General features: G+C 43.0%; 3 protein-coding genes across 21 annotated transcripts in view; 1 reads left to right on the top strand and 2 right to left on the bottom strand.

Moving 5' to 3' along the window:
* The window catches only part of LOC137421260 (GMP reductase 1-like), a 905715-nt gene that overhangs the window by 387117 nt on the left and 496414 nt on the right, over positions 1-22184 (bottom strand). The gene's annotated exons all lie outside the window — the stretch shown is intronic.
* SS18 (SS18 subunit of BAF chromatin remodeling complex) overlaps positions 1-22184 on the top strand; it is a 212237-nt gene that overhangs the window by 167993 nt on the left and 22060 nt on the right. For 14 of the 15 annotated variants that reach the window (XR_013622373.1, XR_013622369.1, XR_013622368.1 and 11 more), the window contains 2 exons: positions 6849-6976; positions 7072-8982. Coding sequence is in view for 5 of the 15 variants with exons in the window: in XM_068107146.2 (XP_067963247.2) it covers positions 6849-6976; positions 7072-7098 (155 nt within the window). In the remaining 10 variants the exon portion in view is untranslated. Of the gene's footprint in view, positions 1-6848; positions 6977-7071; positions 8983-22184 lie in introns of those variants that run through there. The other variant, XM_068107142.2, reaches the window with a different exon arrangement.
* The window catches only part of TWSG1 (twisted gastrulation BMP signaling modulator 1), a 69247-nt gene continuing 56349 nt past the window's right edge, over positions 9287-22184 (bottom strand). For all 4 annotated transcript variants that reach the window (XM_068107152.2, XM_068107147.2, XM_068107150.2 and 1 more), the window contains exons 3-5: positions 21446-21545; positions 11731-11922; positions 9287-10257 (exon numbers count right to left, since the gene is read on the bottom strand). In XM_068107152.2, the coding sequence (XP_067963253.1) occupies positions 10049-10257; positions 11731-11922; positions 21446-21545 (501 nt within the window). In that variant the 3' untranslated portion in view covers positions 9287-10048. The remainder of the gene's footprint in view (positions 10258-11730; positions 11923-21445; positions 21546-22184) is intronic.

Raw genomic sequence — 22184 nt, 5'->3', positions numbered from 1 at the left:
AGTGATCCAGCGCCAGGCTTTCCTGGGAACTCGCTGCCATGTCCGCGTGTGCGATTCCCACCGCGCGGCGAATGTCATGGGCAAAGTTCCCCGATGGTCTCCTGGGGCTTGCGTTTGCGCTGAGCAAGCTGAGCTTTAACAAGCTCGCTTTGCTGTTCAATACCGATTCTATTAATTAAGGCCGCGCGGAGAGCTGGCAGGGTGAGAGCACCCGGTGGTAAAGCTGTCAGCACCTCCGCCGCCGCGCCCCCACAAGGTGTACTCCACCTTCGTCTGGATTCCAACCGTTGCCTCTTCACACGTATTTGAACTGCGCCAGGTACGCCCTCAGATCACTCTTGCCGTCATATGGCGCGAGTGAGACCTTGTGGGCGCCCGAAGGCCGGACCCCGTGCGTCACTCCTTGCGGGGTCAGCGCGGGGCCGAACCGTTCGGGCCCCCACAGTACACTATTCCCGGGGGGCTCCCGTGCATCCCCCGTTCCTCTAAACACTACCCGTCGGTGTCGATGCCTGGGTTGCCCCTCCGCAACCCACTCCATACCCGCACACCCTTGCTCACCAATACCCCTCGCACTCCCCATAGTCGGACCTCCTTGCACACCTCCTCCTTCCACACACTCTGCACCTGTCGCACACCTCATCAGCGGCCTCCCACGAACGCCCAGGTCCAAACCAACACCCAAGCCCACTGAATCTCGCCTCACACCATATACATTTCCGATTATATCGCCACTCACCTCGGCACCTCGTCTTCACTCCTCCTCCGCCACCTGCAATCTCTTTATTTGGTCAGTAAGCACATCATCATGATTTGAGCACAGACCTTGTACATAATCCATCACTTCCTCCTTTATCTCCCTCTTAGTCTCCCTCAGTCTCTTCTTAATTTCACTTACCCCCTCTTCCACTTCCTCTAATTTTTGTTTCACCTCTTTTATTTCCCGGTGCGCCCCCTCAATTTCTTCCTCTAAGGCCACCTTGGTCGTCTCTATGTGCGTTCTTACTTCCCGTTCTTTTGTCTCCATTGCCTCTGTCACCTCGTCCAACCTCTTTGTCAACCCCTCGTGTACCATCTGACATTCCCTCTTTGTCGCTATAAGTTCTTTCTTTATTTCCTTCTGGGTCACTTTCAACCCCCCTATTACCGCCATATTCTTTTCCACCTGCTCCCCCAATTCCTTTTGTCCCACCGTTAGCTGCTCTACTCCCCGCGTCAGGTCTTCTGTTCCCCCCTGTAACCTAGCCGTACTATTCCTCACCTCTTTCTCCATGCACTCCTCACCCCGCTTTACCTCCTCGCGTACCCCCGCGACCTCTTCGTCCACACCTCGCCTTATCTCCTCCCCCATCTCTCCAATCTCTTTGGTAGATGCCGCCCTCATCTGTTCCAAATCATTCCTCTGGGCATCCAATTTACCTTCCAACCCGATTTTTACCTCCTCTATCTGATTCCCCATCTGTTTAATTTCCCGGGCGGATTGCTCCCCTATTTCCCTCAATTTGCCTTCCATAGTGTTTTCTAACCCCCCTAACCCATTCTTCACCCCTTCCATTTGGTTCTCCTGGGTGGCCATTCTATTTTCCAACCCCGTTAACCCATTCTTCATTTCCCCGATTTGGTTACCCACGTCCTCCAGTTGGCCCCCCAATTTACCTTCAAGCCCTTCCAACCTGTTGTCTAACCCCTCAAATTTATTGTCTAACCCCTCAAATTTGGCTTCTAGCCCCCCGATTTGATTTCCCATCTCAGTTTTCAATCCTCCAATTTGGTTTTCTAAACCTCCAATTTGGTTTCCCATTTTCTCACTCATCTTATTGCTCCGAGCATCCATTTTATTTTCCATTTGCTCACCCATCTTGGCCATAAGGGCCTCCATTTGCAGCATGAAAAGGTTCAAATCCACCGGTGCTGCGGGCGTGGCTGCCGCAGCCACGTGCAAGGCGCCGCCATTTTGTGCGCCTGAAATCTCCGCTACCACATCCTCATTGCTCTCCTCCTCCATTACTCCCACTGCCTCCCTGGGGTCCTGGGTCGACTCCAAACCCTCTTCTAACTCCCCTACCGGCATCCGGTCGCCTTGATTATCCATGGCACGATTTTAATTTAGGATTTTAAACAAAATTTCGGCCGCTCCAAATTTTGACCAAATTTTTAGTTGTTTTAAAAATTTGGTACGGGCCTCAAATCCCACTCCCCGACACCAATTGTTATGGAATCGGACGACGGCACTCCCCTTACCGAGGGGGGTTTAATCCCCTCGTCTTGTTAAGCTGGCCGTCTCCGTTCCTGTAACGCTGCTCTGCGGGGGGGGGGATCAGGGTTATTGGTCCAGGGTTTATCCCGAATATGCTTATCAGTCCCTCCGCAGAACAGGGAGGCAAGTACCGCTCGAACCCCGGACAAGATGGTATTTGCTGAGTGGTTTTAGCAACCCGAAGTTCGAGCCGTTAGCAAAGACTAACCCGATCCTGAGCGTTGGCCAAATCGTGCCATGTATATCAATTGGTAAAAGACAAAGACGATCGGACGAGAATGAAGAAGACAAAGGTAGGAAGAACAGGTATTTATTAATTACTATTTATACAACCAAAGAAAGAAGGAAACGAAGGTAATTTACAGTGAAAGATAGGAGACACAGGGCAGCTTATACTTACACAGGCTTAACTTATACCCCAAGGACAAGACAAACTCACGTACACGAATGGATAGTATGGCAGGGATGGTATGGGAAGGGAGAGCAGAGTCCCTTCAGGATGGCAGGCTGGAGGCGAACGGCCGCCGACTCCTCCGCAATCTGGTTCACGCGCAGGTTCGCTCGCAGCAGCGCGTCAGAGCTTCACGCGCAGGGGCTGTTCCAAGCAGCGTCTCCCTCAGGCCTCGTACGTCCTCCGCCTCATGCGTTCTCTGCCTCATGCGTTCTCCCTCCACGGAAGTGCCAGCTCACCTCTCCACAGAAGGACTCCTCAGAACTCTCTCAACTTTGGTTCAGCGCACCTCCCTCAGAACTGAGGTGAGGTGAGGGCTCCGCGCAACGGGTTATATAGCGCCACACCCTGGAACGTTCACGAAACTGCTCGATCGTTCTCTCTCCGCCCTCTCAAGCCAAACCCACTCATTCTTGGTTGGTCGGCAAGGGCTTTCTTGGCTCCACCTCTTGATGACGATGGGCGGGCCACACCCGTCTTCTCCGAGCTGAAGCACATGGGCAATGGAGGGTGAATGCAGTTGGTAATGTAGGCGAATGCAGTTGGTAATGTAGGCGAATGCAGTTGGTAATGTAGGCGAATGCAGTTGGTAATGTAGGTGAATGCAGTTGGTAATGGAGGCTTTGGGCAATTGAAAAGGGGGGGATCTATCTTATTTCATTTGGTGCAGCGCAAGGTCAACTAGTGGAGACAGCCTTAAACTGAAACACAAAATAATGATATATCTATAGAGAGGTTCTATGATTGGCTACGTGTGTGCGATGGACTAACTAAAGGACGACCTTTGACCTTCACACAAATTGAGGTATTTACAAAGAATCATTACATTATTTACAAGGGGGTATATTTACAATCAATTACACAAAGTGCACGGTTTCCCAAATCCGTTACACTATTAACTTATCATAATAACCATATTAATCACTGCCCTTCGTCTTTCAAGAATCAATTTCAATTTGTAAACGAGGCGCGAAAGCCAGCTTCTGGATTATCAAGACACTCACAGCGTAAACACGGGACGCGACAATCTTTGCTTCCCTCTGGTTTTTGTTGTGCAGTGTACACGTTGAGAATCTATCAATATAAATGAAAATTCGGCAAATAATTAATCAAATCGAGAACTTACACTCAAATTTCAGTCAGCCATGTTATCATGAACGTAGGTTTGCTGGGCTTTCCAAAACCTGGGCTGAGTAGCGTGCGATGGTTACAGCCACACTGCCCACCACAGCGTAAATTGGTATTCCCACTCGCACTACGTATAAGGGTGACTAGACGAAGGAAAATTTTGCTACCCATGCGCGCTTCCAGTTTTGCCCCGTCGTCTGCACCGTTCAAAAACAACAACATCCGGGAATTCTATGAGGGGTAGTTTCATGAAAATCGGAGCTCATCTGATGTGATAGTTTTATATGGGAAAATGCACAACGTAAAAAATGTCGGGGGACGCGATTTCCAACCTCTCCACGTAATTACGCGTGTTCGTAATTTCTTCTTCAACATGCCACGATGTTATCTAAATGCTTAATCATCATTTTGTGGAATGATTACTCATGAATATATTGATCATTTCCCCCTCATGGCTACTTATTTTGAATTTACACTTCATATAAATGACAGTTTCATACGTAAAACTGGGGGACACGAAGATTTACGTTGTGAGTCATAATTGTTAAACCAACGGCACACAAAGTGATAAACACATGATACTATACAACTATACAAAAATTGTTGTTAATTATTAATGTTTTTATTCGCAATGAAAAATACATGAATTCAAGCACAGCAGTGAAGTTGCATTTCAAAAGAATATATTTATACCGTAAGTCACAAAGAAAATGAAAAAAAATACGGGGACACCAACACTTCTTTTAAGATTATGGTAAAATCTTAGTATCAATAATGCTTTTCCATTTACACATTGGAACACCCAATTGCTGCTCTACCAGAATAATGATATGAAACTCATATGAGGTTATATGGGATATTAGGAAAATCATGCAAATTTCAGTCATTTTATAATTCACTGTTGGACTACACAAATATGGAATTAGCCATATCAATGATAGCAGGATATCTCAAAAAATTATGGACGGATTTAGGCGAAACTTGGTGGACTGGTTGGGTGTGTGACAAGGACTAATCGATTCGATTTTGGTGAAGATCTGAATATGTATTCAGATATGAGAATTTCTTTTTTAAAGTGATTCTTTCCCATTGAGAGATCGGGTGAAAAGCGATATATAACATGATATTTAAACAAAGTTATGGACAAGTTATGAATAAACTTGATGGACGTGTTGGTTAGATGACAAGAACAAGCCAATTATATTTTGGTTCAGGTCCGAATCCAGATCCGGCCTATCAGGGGGATACAAAATAAACTGCTCAGCCTCACGCTCTACCGAGTGCCGTTCGAGTTTGGTTTTGAATTCATCCCGATCACGCATGCGCAGAGAAGTAAGATAACATCTTTACCCTGTCTGCCTGTCAAACAAAATTGAAAATCATTCCAAACAGGAAACTTTTTAAGGACGTCATAAAGGACACAAATATGTCGGAATAATTAATGTAACTTGTTAGATACGGTGATGCAATGGAGACTGGGTAAAACCCGGAAGTAATTTACATGCTTTTAAACCTTTATTTAAATTGAATTAACTATTTATTGTAGGATCCCGAAATTCGCGGGATGGGGGTGGGGGGGGGGGGCATACGTTCCTGGAAAATGCCGCAAAGGTCGAAACCGCGAATATGCCGCGAAGGGTCGAAACAACGTATTGTTTTCGGGACATTGCTTCAATGGAAAAGGAAAGGTTCTTGGCAGCCTTGATCAATAAAAATTCCGCAATTGGCTAAGCTGTGAATGGACACCACAAGTGTCGGGACATTGTTTCAATGGGAAAAGGAAAGGTTCCTGGCAGTCTTGATCAATAAAAATTCTGCAATTGGCAAAGCCATGAATTGACACCGCAAATGTCGGGACATTGTTTCAATGGTAAAGGGAAAGGTTCCTGGCAGTCTTGATCAATAAAAATTCCGCGCTTGGCGAAGCCGTGAATGGACACCGCAAATGTCGGGACATTGTTTCAATGGGAAAGGAGAAGGTTCCTGGCAGTCTTGATCAATAAAAATTCTGCAATTGGCGAAGCCGTGAATGGACACCGCAAATGTCAGGACATTGCTTCAATGGGAAAGGGAAAGGTTCCTGGCAGTCTTGATCAATAAAAATTCTGCAATTGGCAAAGCCATGAATGGACACCGCAAATGTCAGGACATTGCTTCAATGGGAAAGGGAAAGGTTCCTGGCAGTCTTGATCAATAAAAATTCCGCAATTGGCGAAGCCGTGAATGGACACCGTAAATGTCGGGACATTGTTTCAATGGAAAAGGGGGGATAAGCTGTTCCTGATTCATCAGGGAAATTTTTTAAAGTTAAAAAAAAAAAATTCGACCATGAATGCACATGATTACAGTTTCATAACAAATGCTTCCAAATATTTTTTTCAATGACAACACCAGAAACCTTTCCAATGTTTATTGAAGGAATGTCATCACAGTTTATTAAAAGTACTTAACCAATGCTTAAGTTTACCGGCTGCCTTTGAATTTATGACTAACTGTGTAACATGATCATCTTTTACAACTTTGTGGTTTCCTTCTCTCAGTGGAATTTTAAAATTATCTTCCCTCTCCCACCTCTTGTTCTCAACAAGTGTTTGCCAATAAACAAAGCACGTTTAATGATCACATTGAGCATCCTCTTTTATATCATAGCAATAAGTCGACATTTAACTCCTAAAAACACATCCGACATCCGATAATAACCGGATAATATGACCACGTTTTAAATATAATTTGAGGACATATTAGAAACCTTGAAACAAAGACGGGGTCGCTACATCGCAGTCTTAACATTTTGTACTAAGCCAGCGAAATAGTATTTTGATATAACATCTGCAACAATTAACCGATACATATTGTTGTGAACCATGGCCTGCTGCCGTTAATGGTTGATGGAGCCTTGCAGAATTGCTTTGGGGAGGATGTAACAAGCAAATGAAAAGCGATGTATTTATTGGCATTTAACCAAATTTGAATGTTGTCTGAACCATGCACGGGTTGCTTTGTTGTTGACAGGTGCTGCTGCAGGAACAGCACAGTACACAGCCTATCCCCAAACCCCTGGACAGCAGTATGGGGCCTACCGACCTCCACAATCAGCTGCCCCAAATGCTCAGCAGCAACGATCTTACACCTATGAGCAGGTAAATACTAGTAATTACAACATTACATTTTGTGGAAATTCTGTCTGACATCTCAAGGCTACAGCACTCATCCTCCCATGAACTGTTTCTTGTAGGGCCAGTACGTGAGTTACCAGCAGTGATAGTGAGGAGGGTTTTGGTTTTGCTTCTCTTCTCTCACATCGACAGTGTTGAATCTCCATCTATAATAAACTGCTGAATAGTCAGTGTTATTTCTGCTAATAAACTGTTTTTCTTGGATGTCTCTGCAACCGAGCAGCAGTTGTAACTTATTTGCGGATAATTTGGTAATGGCTATTCCCCATTTGTTAGCAAAGGAAATGCGACCGATCTTGCATTGGTTCAGAATCACATCGATGTTTTTGGTTAAATCCTGTTTGACATAATCGGTGTCACAAGTGCATGGGTGTTAACTCTCCATCACGAGATGGGATCCCGTCGTGAAAGATTTCTGGCAAAAAATATTTTTACATTGAAAAACTGCCGCAAAATCTTGTACACCCACAGAAAGCCTCTCCTCCCTGCACGACCCACCAGAGCAGCTTGGCAGGAGATTTGCATTCGGCCTTTGTTCACACAAGGTGCTAGTCACAAATAGTGGTGGGGTGTGCTGTAACAAAAGTAATAGTTAGGTCAGACATTTGAAGCTAGGCCCAAAAAGACAGACAGATGCGTGCGGGCCTGTTGTGGTTGTGGCAAACATCTTGTTTACAGGAGGAATGGGTAGAAAACCCTTCTGCACACACGATGAAGAATAAAACGCAAAAAGATGCATTCTTCCAAAAATTCCTCAACTTTGAAGATCAATCCAAATTTAGAACTGTTGTGTACTTCTCAAAATGTTCTCATTTCCTTCGTGGTTTCAAATTATTTGTACGAAACGACATTTTACATGTACATTTCGATTCGGAACATGAATGAACCACACGTGTTGCCAGAGTTGAAAGATTAATGTCATCAAGCCGAGCAACGAGTATTTAGAAAACTGGGAACTATTTCAACCAAAGAACGGGTATCAATAATTACAACCGGTTATGGTTTTGATGGAACACGATCTACTGCACATCAATCCAGTTCAAATCACACGCTCGGATAACGTAGAGCCTTGAAGTAAAAAAAAAAAAATTATTATAAATAAAAGATCGCTGATGTTCCAATCTCCCCAATTTGTTGAGTTAGAGGGCGTGTATAAATATATGATTGGGTACATACATTTTCACATTTACAGTTTTAATCTTCTAATTACAGCACTTTACCTTGTACATGTAAAATACCTAAATTGAATAAAAACTTGTTTTGACAGTTACACACCCTGATAATAATTTAAATTATTGCAATGCAATGTCAATCAATACACCACTTTGGTCGGTTGGATGGGGAGCTGAGGGGGGAAAGGAGTGGTAGATTCCGATGGGTGTATAATGTGCACAAACCTTCAAAGGAAACTTACACAGGTCATTTGGCCCATCATGCCTGTATCATACTCACACTCGGGAGAAGGAGAGGGGGAGGAGAAGCTGCCTGTACCACTCAGTCGCCAATATAGTTATTTGTTAACCTGTTAACACCCATGCAAATGGGACAAGCATTCTGAAATGGCCAACCATGATACATCCTTTAAAAAGTTTATCAAACGCTTTGTCGATGTACATGCATTGTCTTGCTACCACAATGTACCATCATTTGGCAAAAACCATGTCAGAGATACAATATTAACATGTAATAGACGCATTTTGTGCTTGTTATGCCATGACTATAACCCACACCGTTTTATATAGTAGATTTATTGTACACACATTTCCTGATTTTATACACCATGCAGTTTTGTTTTTACACTGCTTGTCCTGCTCTTTCAAGTGTCTGGCATGAAAAACCATTTCCCCTAATGCTCTTCTGTACATTGTAATCTAAAGTGGAATTGCATTGCAGTGGATTGTTTGCATACATATGGTTGTGTGAAATTTGTTTGTGTAATTATGATCATTATAATCTACATTAAGTGAAAATGACTTGTTTGAGTGGTTAAGTTAAATCAGGGGTTCCCAAACCCAGGGTCGCTACCCAAATTTGGGTCGCGTTGGATTTCTGATGGGTGACCACGCGCTGCCTGATCTTACGGCTATATACCATATTCAATCAATGACAGCTTGCTAACTAATCACAAATCCCGGTTTTTGAGGAGGGGGGAGGTTGAGGAGGGTTTGCTCGATCAAATACAGGATAGATTTTCGCATTCCGTTTGAGAGGATGAAGAAACCTTCCATCAAGCAACAGTTCTGCTCGAGGAACACAATGGCCTTGAAAATGCAATATAGCTCCTCATTTATTATTTGTAGCAAAAATACAGTTTTCATATCATTCGATAAGAGCTCGCATTTGCCTCCCGGCAATTGAAAGCCAGCGTTCAAAGAGCAATAGCAGAAGCTCTGTGGATTAAACATTGGATAACATTCCTGTAGAAGCAAAGTTATTGCAGTTACAAAGGCTATCTGCTGTGAAATGTGCAAATTGCTTAGCAGTCTCACATGGCAGCGGTTACCACCGTCACTTCAACCGTCTTATCTCGCACAGTGGCAGAGGAAGCAGCAATAAGCCCAACCTTCATTTTAACCAATCATTCTGCTTTGTGGCTTGAAACGGGTCAAGTTCCCCACACGCCCACCTCAGTGATTATGGTCGAGAGATGGCTCGGACATGAGCGCCAGGTCAGTTGACAATTCGCTCCACACATTTGTAGCTGAGTTTTCTCATTAGCAACTGTCCTTGGAAAATTCAGGGGCAGGGAGAGATTAATCCGCCAAATCAATGGGAGGGAAGAGTTGGATTGGCAAAAGGGTCGTTGCTTACGAGTGCAACAACTTTTTCTTGCAAGCACTTTGTCCACAAGGCATGAGAACTGTCACCATAACCACACATGATGCTGTTGTGAACTTTCCATACCATAAATAGCAAAGCCGTGCACTGGTTAAAACATCAACGTGTCATGTTGAAATGCCTCGCACAATTGCTACACAAAGTAAAGATCAAGCATATAAAAGCGTTAACGTCAATACGGTTTGATTCGGTTCCTGGTCAGAGCAGGCAGTTCAAGCAATGTGGCTTGCGGCTTCCATAGTTCAGGCAGTCAGGACCGATGCACTCGCAGCAGGCGTTGTGAAACCACCGGTACTTTGAGGCCCCCATCGACTCGCAGGACATCCGACAGTTGTTTATGGACATGCAGTCATTAAAATAGACAACCCTGCAGCTCGGCAGATAATCGTCTGGTTTGCTCATGAAACCTACAATTTAGGGTGATACATTGGAGGAAGCGAGTTTTAAAATCCCTTACATATATTTGGCAAGCAAAAGACATGCAGTTTCCACCCTACTCTCGGTCAAATACAAACACCGACGGTTAGGTGCAATGTACCTGAGGCACATGAGTGGATTAGGGAAGCGAAGGATGAAAACGATGTCAAAACAAAATAATTCAAATTAATCACAATACGGGCAATATTAAAACTTGCAGAAACTGAGATGACGCAAACTATACAATAATGTTATGAAAATGATACAGGGGTTAGTGAATGATTCATTATTAATTACGGTAGTTATTCATAATGAATGTTAGTGTTTTGTAACCCCAGTTAGGAAGCTCTTTATCACCCCAACAGCTCACGTCTCTCTTCCCTCTGCAATTGACATTCTTAATCCTTCCACATTGTAATTTCTCACCTCCCCATGAGACCTTGTCAAAAATGACAGTTCCGCATGTGTGAGCCCCACACGACTGTCAAAATGGCGGTTCCATGTGTATGAGCCCCCCACATGACCACGTCAAAATGGCATGTCCATATGAACAGTTTCAGCCCAGTTCCGTTGATATGGCAGGTCCATGAGCAACCACTGACGCAGCCACGTTGACATGGCAGAGATGCCTGAGCAACTTCGTCACCGCGATAGCGTTCACATGACCATCATAAGGGAGAGGGGGGGCATGGTCTGCACCGTGCTCAGTCCCGCAGTCATCCCAGGTCAAGCGTGCCACAGTACGAACTAGAAGGGCACTCGGTAAAACACAAAATATATTTTTATGCTCATTTGCCCTGTATCCTGTATCCATGCGTGTCTGCACATGTTAAGTTAGACTAAGATAGGAGTACGTTCCGTATTAATTTATAGGTTAAACGTGTTGTGCCGATTGGGGTTCTCTTTCTCATTGCTCCTCTATTTATTGTGCGTTCTCCATCCCTGATATTATTCATCAAACCTGTTTTGTTCAAAAGAGTCTGTTACAAATTGATGGAGTAAATACAAAACGTAAATAACTTGCATAGCCAAAAGGAACAAAACAACCCTCTCATCGTTGGTCAAATTCATCATCCCGCATGCCCACAACCGCAACCTGCTTAATAACCCCCATTCAAAGCTGTTCTACGTACCCACAAAGGCCACGAGATGGACTCGGGTGAAGTTTCTCACTTGATTTCAAAAGCCTCAGTTGTTAATATATATCTTGTTTTGCTGATACAGAAGAGTTATTTCATTATAAACAATCTTTTGGTATGTAAATAAAAAGGAATGAGTAGAAATGGGTACAATTGCTCTTTAAAGGTACGTGGACAAACAGGAGCGTTTAATAAGGCAGAAAATAAAGCCCAGAAAGGAAATATTTTTATGCCCAAGTGAAAACTTTTGCAGCCTATCATCTTAGATTCTTCACTGGGATTAGAGAGCAAGAGGCAAAAATAAAGTGAAGAGAAACTGCTTGCCAGTGTAGTTGTGGAGTAAATGTGCTGGGTGGTCCCACTGCTCCTTCAATGAGATGGTGACGATGTTCCAGTTGAGTACAGTATTACCATCGGTAAGGGCCCGAAATAGCGAAGGGATCGGGTCGGTGAGATCTTCCACAGAGCTCTTGGCTGTTGGGTGCGAATCTGTGTAATTTTTTGGGTTACACATTCCTGAAACACAAAACATGGATTGTGTCGAGAAATAGGACCAAAGCACCGTGCATGCAACATGAATTTTAGTAAAGATTAAGACCGTTATCAAATTTGACATTATGAAAACGATAAGAGATTGCATGAGTTATGTTGAACGCAGAGCATCGAGTTACTCCACGAATTGTGTTACTCGATGAATATCTGTATTAAATCTACTTTAATCCAGATGTCCTTATTGATTTTAAAGATTACTGTAAGGGACAATAAAAAATGAGTGTTGAGCTTTGCCTGTGTGCGGAGAGCTAACCCGATCAGCTTTTAAAACAGAGCAGGAAGCAGCCACCATAAACGGGAGAAAGACAAACGCACGGACAGACACCACGGTTCACAATATTCCCCAACGCAGAGCGAGCGGCAAATTTGATTGGTCGAGATAATGTAAAATGGCGTATTTTGTCCAAGTACTGGTAAGCAGGTTTTTGAAAGTGCCAAGAAGGTGATTTGTGTTTAAAAGTGTCAAAGTTTATCATCCAATTGAAACAAGAAGAAGAAGACATAAAATGTCATAGCCCACATGGTTTTAGTAATTTTGCTGTACGGAGTTAAAGTCCGCCAGTCAGCCATCTTTGGTCGGATTACAAAACAAAATCTTCTGCATATGTATACTCATGTATTGTCTGTGTCAAGTTTGAACAAAATCAGTCCATGTATGCCCGATAAATACTTGGCAACACGTTTAAGTAACAAAATGGCCGCCAGGTAGCCATCTTTGATTGCATCGTGAACTAAAATGATGTGCATATGTATACCATCATTTGTTGTCTTTGTACCAAGTATGAACATAATCGGTCCTACATTTCCAATATATGGTTGCGGATGCACAGACGGACAGACGAGAACCGATCCATAAGCCCCCTCCTTTCAGACCAAGTCCAATGGGGGCAAATAACATTTTAGAGGTTGAAGGAAATAAAATTGGGGAGTTTACTGCTGTTAATGCAGTCTTTCACACCACCTTATTTAACACGTTAAATTAGTTGTTTCTGTCCTGTATTTTCCTGTTTCGAATGATTTTCAATTTTGTTCAACTGACAGACAGGCAGACAGAGTAAAAACATTATCTCACTCCTCTCTGCACATGCATGATTAGGAAAAGACTCCGTACAATTTTCCAAATTCAGAGCCAAAGTACAGTTCTGCTAAACTGCAGCTTCGTGTTCCGATTTCATGTTCGACACAGTGTTCAAAATAGAAAATTCAATTTCAATTAAGTTGTTCCTTGATCATAGACGGATGTCTGTAGACAGACAAACAAAGCGAACCAATTTCTTAACCCTACTTTTCACTTCACGCACATGGGGTAACAAGACCTTATTGCCAAAGCACTTAACGAATGAGTACATGAATGAATCATTAACACATATGGAAGTGATGATCCATTCTTCAACAACAGCTGAAGATGAAAATCATGAAATACATTATCACTTTCCAATTTGAGTGATGCTTTGATACACGACTATGAATCCATGAAGCGACGAGTGCGATGAGCTGATGCACTTGCATGTCAAATCTCGTAATAATTTGATGTAATCATAATATAATTACCTCCACCATCGATGGTGATGTGTTCACCCCGGTCTGTCTGTCTGTGAACAGGATATCTCAAAAAGTTGCGGATGGATTTGGATGAAACTTGGTGGACAGGTTGAGAGTGTGACAAGGATTAATTGATTCGATTTTTGGGGAAGATCCGAATACGATAATTTTTTGAGCGATTCTTCACCATTGAGAGATGGGGCAAAAAACGATACATAGCACGATATTTCAAAACGTTATGGACGGTTTATGACAAAACTAAGTGGACGAGTTAGGCGACAATAACAAGCTGATTATATTTGCGTTCAGGTCCGAATCTAGATCCGGCCCATCGGTGGGATACAAAACGTAAACTGTTCAGCCTGGCACTCTACCGAGGTATGCATAAACTGAGGTATGCGCTCTACCGAGTGCCATTGTAGTTTGAGAAGTGTCTGTTTGTGGGTTTGTTCGACTTCTATGCGCTCCTAATCCACTGAATGTAATGAGTTGAAAATTAGTGGTTGGACTCGAGGTGTGCATGGGGAGGTTTCGGCAGAAAACCAAGTCATAGTCCTAGAGGTTCGGGGTGAGGGTGGATCCTGACAATTGACAAAAACGGAGTCAAGTGTAATGTTATATAATCAACAACATACAACAACATGCATTTTAAGGCCATTTTCCCTACTAGAGCGGGGGTTAGCCTTGCGGTCCCCATGACAATCTTCTCCATTTTGCCCTATTTTCTGTATCTCTCCTTGTTAACCCCCTTGCCCGCATTTCTTCTTCCACCATCTTTAGCCAAGTCTTTCTAGGTCTTCCCCGTCCTCTACTTCCTTCTACATTCATTTCCATCACTCTTCTCAACCAGTCACTTTCATCCTTCCTCAACACATGACCAAACCATCTCCACCTGTTCCTCTTCACAGCATCAATCACAGGCTCTATTCCCATCATCTTTCACAATACATCATTTGTCTTCCTCTCTCTCAACGATACTCTGCACATCCGTCGAACCATTCGCATTTCCACCCTCTCCAACCTTCGTTGCTGCTCTACGTTCATTACCCATGTCTCGCTCCCATAAATCATAACACTTCTTATACATGCAGCATACACCTTTCCCTTCAGCTTCAACGACACTCCCCTCATCATCAGCACGCCACTCAGTTCCCGAAACTTCTTCCATGCACATCTCACTCCAGCAACCGTTGCCGAGTCTGATCCACCTTCTCCATTCAGCATGTCTCCGAGGTAGCAAAATGTTTTCACACCTTCCAGCTTCACGCCGTCTCCAAGATCCAACTCAACATTTCCTCCATCTGCATCTCCCTCTGTGCACACCTTACATTTGAATGTAGCTGCCACACTGGTTAAAGACCCTCTCAGACCACTACATTTTTGATGAACCCACTCAGCGCACATTGTACATTGAATGGAGTTCACTCCGACACCCTTCCTACACACAGAACAGGGCCACTTCCCAGTTCTTTCCACCTCACCACATGCTGTACCACTTGCCATCACCTTCGTCTTTCCGATATTCACCTTCAGACCTTTTGTCTCCATACATTCCTTCCACTTGTTCATCTTTTCCTTCAGTCCATCCATACTTTCCGCAATTAACACCAGATCATCTGCATACAACAACTCCCACGGTAAACCCTCCTTTACGTTCTGAGCCAGCACCTCCATCACAGCTACAAATAGTAGTGGACTGAGTACCGACCCCTGATGCACTCCCACCTTCACCTCAAACTCACCACTGTTCCCGTCCTTCGTCCTTCCAGCTGTGCGTGCTCTTTTGTACATTGCCATCACTACTCTGATCAACCATTCCTCCACTCCTAACTTCCTCAATGCCCATGTCAATACTTTGCATGGAACCCGATCGAATGCTTTCTCCAGATCAACAAACCCAAGAAACAACTTCTTCCTCTTCTCCATGTACTTCTCCTGCAACTGCCTCACAATGAAAAGCGTGTGTCATTCCTCTTCCTGGCATAAATCCAAACTGCATTTCGTCGATCTTCACTTTCTTCCTTATCCTCCTCTCCAACACCCTTTCCAATACCTTCATTCCATGCTCCAATAACTTTATCGCTCGGTACGAGCCACACTCCAGAGGGTCACCTTTCCCCTTGTATAGAGGGACGAGGGTACTCAGTTCCCAATCCACTGGAATGCGGCCTTCTTTCACCACCAGATTACAGATCTCTGTCATTCTCTTCACACCCCAACTTCCTGCTGCCTTCAACATATCTCCCACAACTCCCGTCGGCCCTCCCGCTTTTCTACCCTTCATTGCTTTTATCGCTTCCTCAACTTCCTTCTCGGTTATCTTCTCTGCCGGTCCTAAAACTGGGTTACTCTCTATGTTGCCATCCCATTCATTCTCTGTATTCAACAGCATTTCCATATATCTTTTCCATCTTCCTTTAATTCCATCTGGGTCGACAACTATTTGTCCCACTTCATCCTTCAAGCAACTCACCCCCATCACATCACACCTCTCTTTCGCTATCTGCTTTGCAATCCTGAATACTGCTTTCTGACCCTCTTCCGAATCCAAGCGTTCTCCGAACATTTTCCTACATGCCTCCTGCGCCTTTGCTACCTCTTTCTTTGCAGCCTTCCTGGCTGCCTTATAATTCTTCCTGGCTGCTTCCTGATTAATGTTATACTAGCCGAAACCTGTGGAACATCCATGGAAGGGAGGATGTGGTGTATGGATAGAGTGTACCATTATGGATGGCATAGGGGATTTGCTTGTCCGAGTAATAGTTAGGAAGAAAGATGAGAATGAAGAGTGCGTATATGAACAACGATCGCCGACACCGGCACAAATGCATGCTCTGGATTGTCCACTCAGTGGACGGCTTGCTTTCGCCTTTGCCTGTCCAATCAGCGGACGGCTTGCTTCGCCTTCGCCCAGCAGACGCCAATACGATGGTGTCGTAAGATGGCGTCGTATCGGCAGTTAATCGGATGCTTTTGTGCCCCAACGTCGGCTAATTCAGATTTTTCGAGTATGGCTGTAGGTGATAAACAAAGAGCGCGGTTCGGAGATCGTAAATCCATTAGTGCCGTGGGCATCGGGTCACTGGGTGCGGCGTAAAAGGGATAACAAAGTCGAGTCCTTACGCTATTATTATATAGACTAGCCGAAACCTGTGGAACATCCACGGAAGGGAGGATGTGGTGTATGGATAGAGTGTACCATTATGGATGGCATAGGGGAAGGGGAGCGCTCATGGGATCTTCTTCTTCCGTTAGGCTCCAATTTTTTATCTTTAAGTTAAGTCCAATCAGTCCTCTCTGCTCGAAGTGCTCAGGCCATGCCTTCCCGCTCTCATACTTTTATTTCCGTTCGGTGTAGAAAGAGATTGACATATCGTTCGTCTGTTTTCAGCTCGTTGTCTTTAAGCTTCCTTACGTCTCGCCACCTGCTACACCTCTCTGAGTTACGAGGATTTATGCAACGCACCCCGAGTATCGCAACGTCACTCCATTTAACTTTATTAAAATGACGATAAAGACGTGAAACCCGTGGAACATCCACGGAAGGGAGGATGTGGTGTATGGATAGAGTGTACCATTATGGATGGCATAGGGGAGCGCTCATGGGATCTTCTTCTTTGCAACGCACCCCGAGTATCGCAACGTCACTCCATTTAACTTTATTAAAATGACGATAAAGGCGTTTCCTTATATATCCTAATTTAAAATGTTCAAGGGAATAAAAAGACCATTTGGTTTCACACCACCCATGTTCACACCACTCGACTGTCCAATCAGCGGACAGCTCGCATTGCCTTCGCCCAGCAGATGCCAATACGATGGTGTCGTAAGATAAAATAAAGATGGATTCTTCTTCATCACATCACATCGCATTCTCTTCCTGTGAAACTGTTTCATAGAACTGTGTCGTTTATGTATATTTTTATTTTATTACATTCACGTAGTTTCACATTCTTGACTTCGTGGAGCTTCAATCTTTTGTGGTTCAAAAAAATAAAATAAAGATGGATTCTTCTTCATCGCATCGCATCGCATTCTCTTCCTGTGAAACTGTTTCATAGAACTGTGTCGTTTATGTACATTTTTATTTTATTACATTCACATAGTTTCACATTCTTGACTTCGTGGAGCTTCAAATTCTTCCTGTGAAACTGTTTCTCCATTTAACGTTTCCAAAATCAAAACTTCAAAAACTTCTTCACTTCGATTCGAAAAAACTTCAAACTTCAAAAAACGTTTCCAAAACGTCACTCCATTTAACTTTATTAAAATGACGATAAAGACGTTTCCTTATAGTATATCCTAATTTAAAATGTTCAAGGGAATAAAAAGACGATTTGGTTCACACCACTCGACTGTCCAATCAGCGGACGGCTCGCATTGCCTTCGCCCAGCAGACGCCAATACGATGGTGTCGTAAGATGGCGTCGTATCGGCCGATAATCGGATGCTTTTGGGTCCCAAAGTCGGCGAATTCAGATTTTTCGAGTATGGCTGTACGTGATAAACAAAGAGCGCGGTTCGTAGATGGAAAATGCATTAGTGCCGTGGGCATCGGGTCACTGGGTGCGGCGTAAAAGGGATAACAAAGTCGAGTCCTTACGGTATTATTATATAGATAATCAAATTTTAAAAAACAATAGACTAGTTTGGCCCTCTTTATGGAACATCGTTTTCCCTAACAACTACTACAGCTGAAAAATAAACCTTAAAAACAAGAAATGTAAATGTAGTTCTCAAGTTTAAACATGTATCTCATTGTCTGCAGTGGTCTCTTCCCTGCAATGTTATTTATAAAGAGTTTGGTTGCGGGGCAAGCACCAGCTGTTGGTCTGCATCAAAGCAGCCATTTAGCTTGAATCACGATGGCAGTAAGGAGATCTCAATTTCAGATATTAGAATCACCGGCTTGGGAGGGAGGTGGGGATTGGTGGGACAAAATAATTTTGTGCCGTGCCTAGTCATATCTACCTTTTCCCTCCAGCAGGTGGTAGCAAACAAGCATTATGCCATGTGTCAAGTGAAAATCGAAGCCATAAACCCACCCTCTTGCGGGCAGGGAAGGGGGAGTTATGCTGTATATGCAAAAGCATATATGCAAAATTTGGTGGATATTGGCCAAGCCGTTTGAGTCAATACGCGAACAGACAAACATACACTATGATTTCATGCCTCTGCCCCCAAAGGTGGCCGGAGGCATTGTTTTCGGGTTGTCCGTCCGCCCGTACGGGCTAAACCTTGTTTTTCTCGGCAACTACATGTCCGATTGAGATTAAACTTTCAGGGTCGGAGTGACGCTCATGTAGAATTTTTTTATGATAATTGTGACAACATATGTCACGTGGCATGGCAGCCATCTTAGATTAAACGCAAATAATTAAAAAAATTATTTATTGGACCGCTAAATGCAAAAATTTGAAACTTGGCACATTGTCAAGTACTCCCAATGGGGAACAAAAGCATGATAATGATGACAATCAGTGAAGTGGTAAACCAGCCATAAATGTTTTAATTGAATGCTTCATCCGAAAAAGATGAAATTGCATGCACATAATCCGACCCATTTGAATTGTAAGTATTAAATTTATGACATCATAGGTCACATGGTTTGGCAGCCGTATTGGATTGAACCTAAAACCCCCCAAAAAAGTCTTCTCCCAAACCACCAAAGCGATCGACTAAAAACATTACATGCATCATTGACTAGGCATGGCGATTAAAAGTTGATCACAAAAACGTCATCGGTCAAATAGTGTGGCAGCCATATTGGATTGAAGGAAAATATTAAATAATTACATATCAGAATCTGCTTACCCTATTGATGTGAAACTTTACAAATATCATCTAGCACCATTGCTGCGTATAGTATGAAAATGATGACGTTATACAGTCACGTGAAAAAGTAAGTACACCCCATGCAAAGTTTTGACTTTTTCAACATATTTCAACATACAGCTATTTGATTTTCATTTCAACAATATTGATAGATCAAGGTGATATAATATAACAAATATCATGAAACATTTACATTTTGTAGTCCATTGTATAATTTAAATAAACATAAATGCAAATTTCGCATGTGGAAAAAGTAAGTACACCCCTACATTTATCACTACTTCAAATACCTAAAATTAGAATCAGGTGCAAATGATTAGAACATCGTTAGAGAGGATCTTGGAGGAACCTGTCTTATTTAAACCTCAGACATTAAGTTTGGTTTTCCCTTTGTTGTTGAAGTGTGCGGCGTCACCACGCCTAGATCAAAAGAGCTCTCTGAGGCCTTCACAAAGGAGGTTATAGATGCCGACGAGTTTGGGAAGGGATTTAAAAAGATCTCCAAACAATTTGAAATCAATCATTCGACTGTCCAGAAGATCATCTACAAGTGGAGAAGATTCCAAACAACTGCCAACTTGTTCAGGCCAGGCCGACCCAGCAAGTTCAGCCTGAGAGCAGACTGCAAGATGCTGAAAGAAGTCTCTAAGAACCCCCAAAATGTCACAGGTAGCTCTCGCCACTGTTGATGTCAAAGTGCACGAGTCTGCCATTAGAAAGAGGCTGCACAAATTTGATCTACATGGGAGGTGTGCGCGGAGGAAACCTTTGCTGTCCAGAAAGAACATCAGGGCAAGACTAAAATTTGCCAATGAACACCTCGGCAAAGACCAGCACTTCTGGAACAATGTGCTCTGGACAGATGAGTCAAAGGTAGAGCTATTTGGCCACAGTACCACAAGACATGTTTGGCGAAAACCAAAGATAGCATTTGACCACAAGAACCTGACACCAACTGTAAAGCATGGTGGTGGAAATATTATGGTTTGGGGAAGCTTTGCTGCATCAGGGCCTGGGCAGCTCACCATCATAGAATCCACTATGAATTCTGCATTGTCCCAGAGGGTGCTTGAGGATAATGTGAGGCCATCTGTCGGAAAGTTGAAGCTCAACCGAAGGTGGACCTTGCAACATGACAATGACACTAAACATACCAGTAAATCCACCAAGGAATGGCTGAAAATAAAGAAATGGAGGGTTCTGGAATGGCCAAGTCAAAGCCCGGATCTAAATCCCATTGAGATGTTGTGGGGGGATTTGAAACGAGCTGTGCATACAAGAAACCCCTCAAACTTCACACAGCTGAAATAATTCTGCATGGAGGAGTGGGCAAAAATTTCTCCCAGTCAATGTCAGAGACTGGTCGACAGTTATAAGAAACGCCTACTTGAGGTTGTTTCTGCCAAAGGGGGCAATACCACCTATTAGAGACAAGGGTGTACTTACTTTTTCCACATGCGAAATTTCCATATTTATGTTTATTTAAATTATACAATGGACTACAAAATGTAAATGTTTCATGATATTTGTTATATTATATCACCTTTATCTATCAATATTGTCGAAATGAAGATCAAATAGCTGTATGTTGAAATATGTTGAAAAAGTCAAAACTTTACATGGGGTGTACTTACTTTTTCACGTGACTGTAGGTCACTTTTTTTGGCAGCCATCTTGGATAGAAAAACGAACCTTATCCGATCAACACGGAACTTCACAAACATGATCCCCTACCCATACACATGTAGAGTGTACATTTTTGATCTAATATGTCATGTGGTTTGACAGCCATATTAGCTTGAAAGCCGATTTTAAAAAAAACCCCTTCTTCAAAACCTTCACGGATCGATGTGAAACCTGTCATGTCTGGTAAAAATGTGATACTTGAGAACAGCTGAAGGGATTTAAATCAAACTTGTTTATTTTTAGGACAGTCATTGAGGGCATATACCCGTCGTCACGGGCAGGGACTATGCGGAGGCATATTGGCGACACAGTCGCATTGCTCTAGTTTAGTATGATATACTGTTTTTAAAAGGGCGAGTTAATTTTTTTCATGGCTAAGAAATTAAAATGCTCAACTGCAGAGGAAGAAGTGGAGAATACTTACCCACACAATCACAACACTTGATCCAAAGGTCTGCCAGGCACAGCATACACTGTTTACAGCAAGTGCAGTTTCCAGATGAAGGCTTACAGTGGCACAGCTCCTACCCAGACACACAAAACATTGTACATACATATATAGAAAACCAGAAAGCATCCCAAAATGCAAAGCTCGTCCGCGTCCGCTTTGTACTCAAGCTAAACCTGCCGAAAACAACAGTTAAAAACTAGAGTTCATAGAACACCTTTTTACTTGAGGAAAAAGGATATTTGATTCGCGGGTGGCAAAGTCGATTGGTCGAGATGATGTAAAATGCAGTAATATTTTGTGCGAGTCGTATTGCTTTCCAAAAGGTTTTTGAAAGTGCCAAAAAGGCGATTTGAGGTCTACATCATCGAAGTAAATAATTCAATTGAACTAAAATAAAGATTTTAAAGGTTGTAGAAAAAAACTTTTTGGGAATTTACCACCTTTGATGCAGTGTCTTTTATGTACCTCATTTAAAACATTAAATTATATTATTATTCGCACCGTTTTTGACATCCATAAAACTAGCACGTTTCCCTGTTTTGAATTTTTTTTTTTCAATTTTGTTTGATTGCTAGATGGACAGACAAACTAAAAAAAAAAGAATCTTGTCCTCTGCGCATTCGTAATAAGATTTCATACGTTTCGCCAAATTCAGAGCCAGAGTTTTGCGAAACTGAAGGTTCGTGTTCTGATTCCTGTTCTAGTGTCCAAA

Source organism: Myxine glutinosa, chromosome 2 (genome assembly GCF_964187855.1).
Source record: "Myxine glutinosa chromosome 2, kmMyxGlut1.1, whole genome shotgun sequence".
NCBI classification, from domain to species: domain Eukaryota; kingdom Metazoa; phylum Chordata; class Myxini; order Myxiniformes; family Myxinidae; genus Myxine; species Myxine glutinosa.
This window is presented reverse-complemented; position numbering and strand designations above follow the sequence as displayed.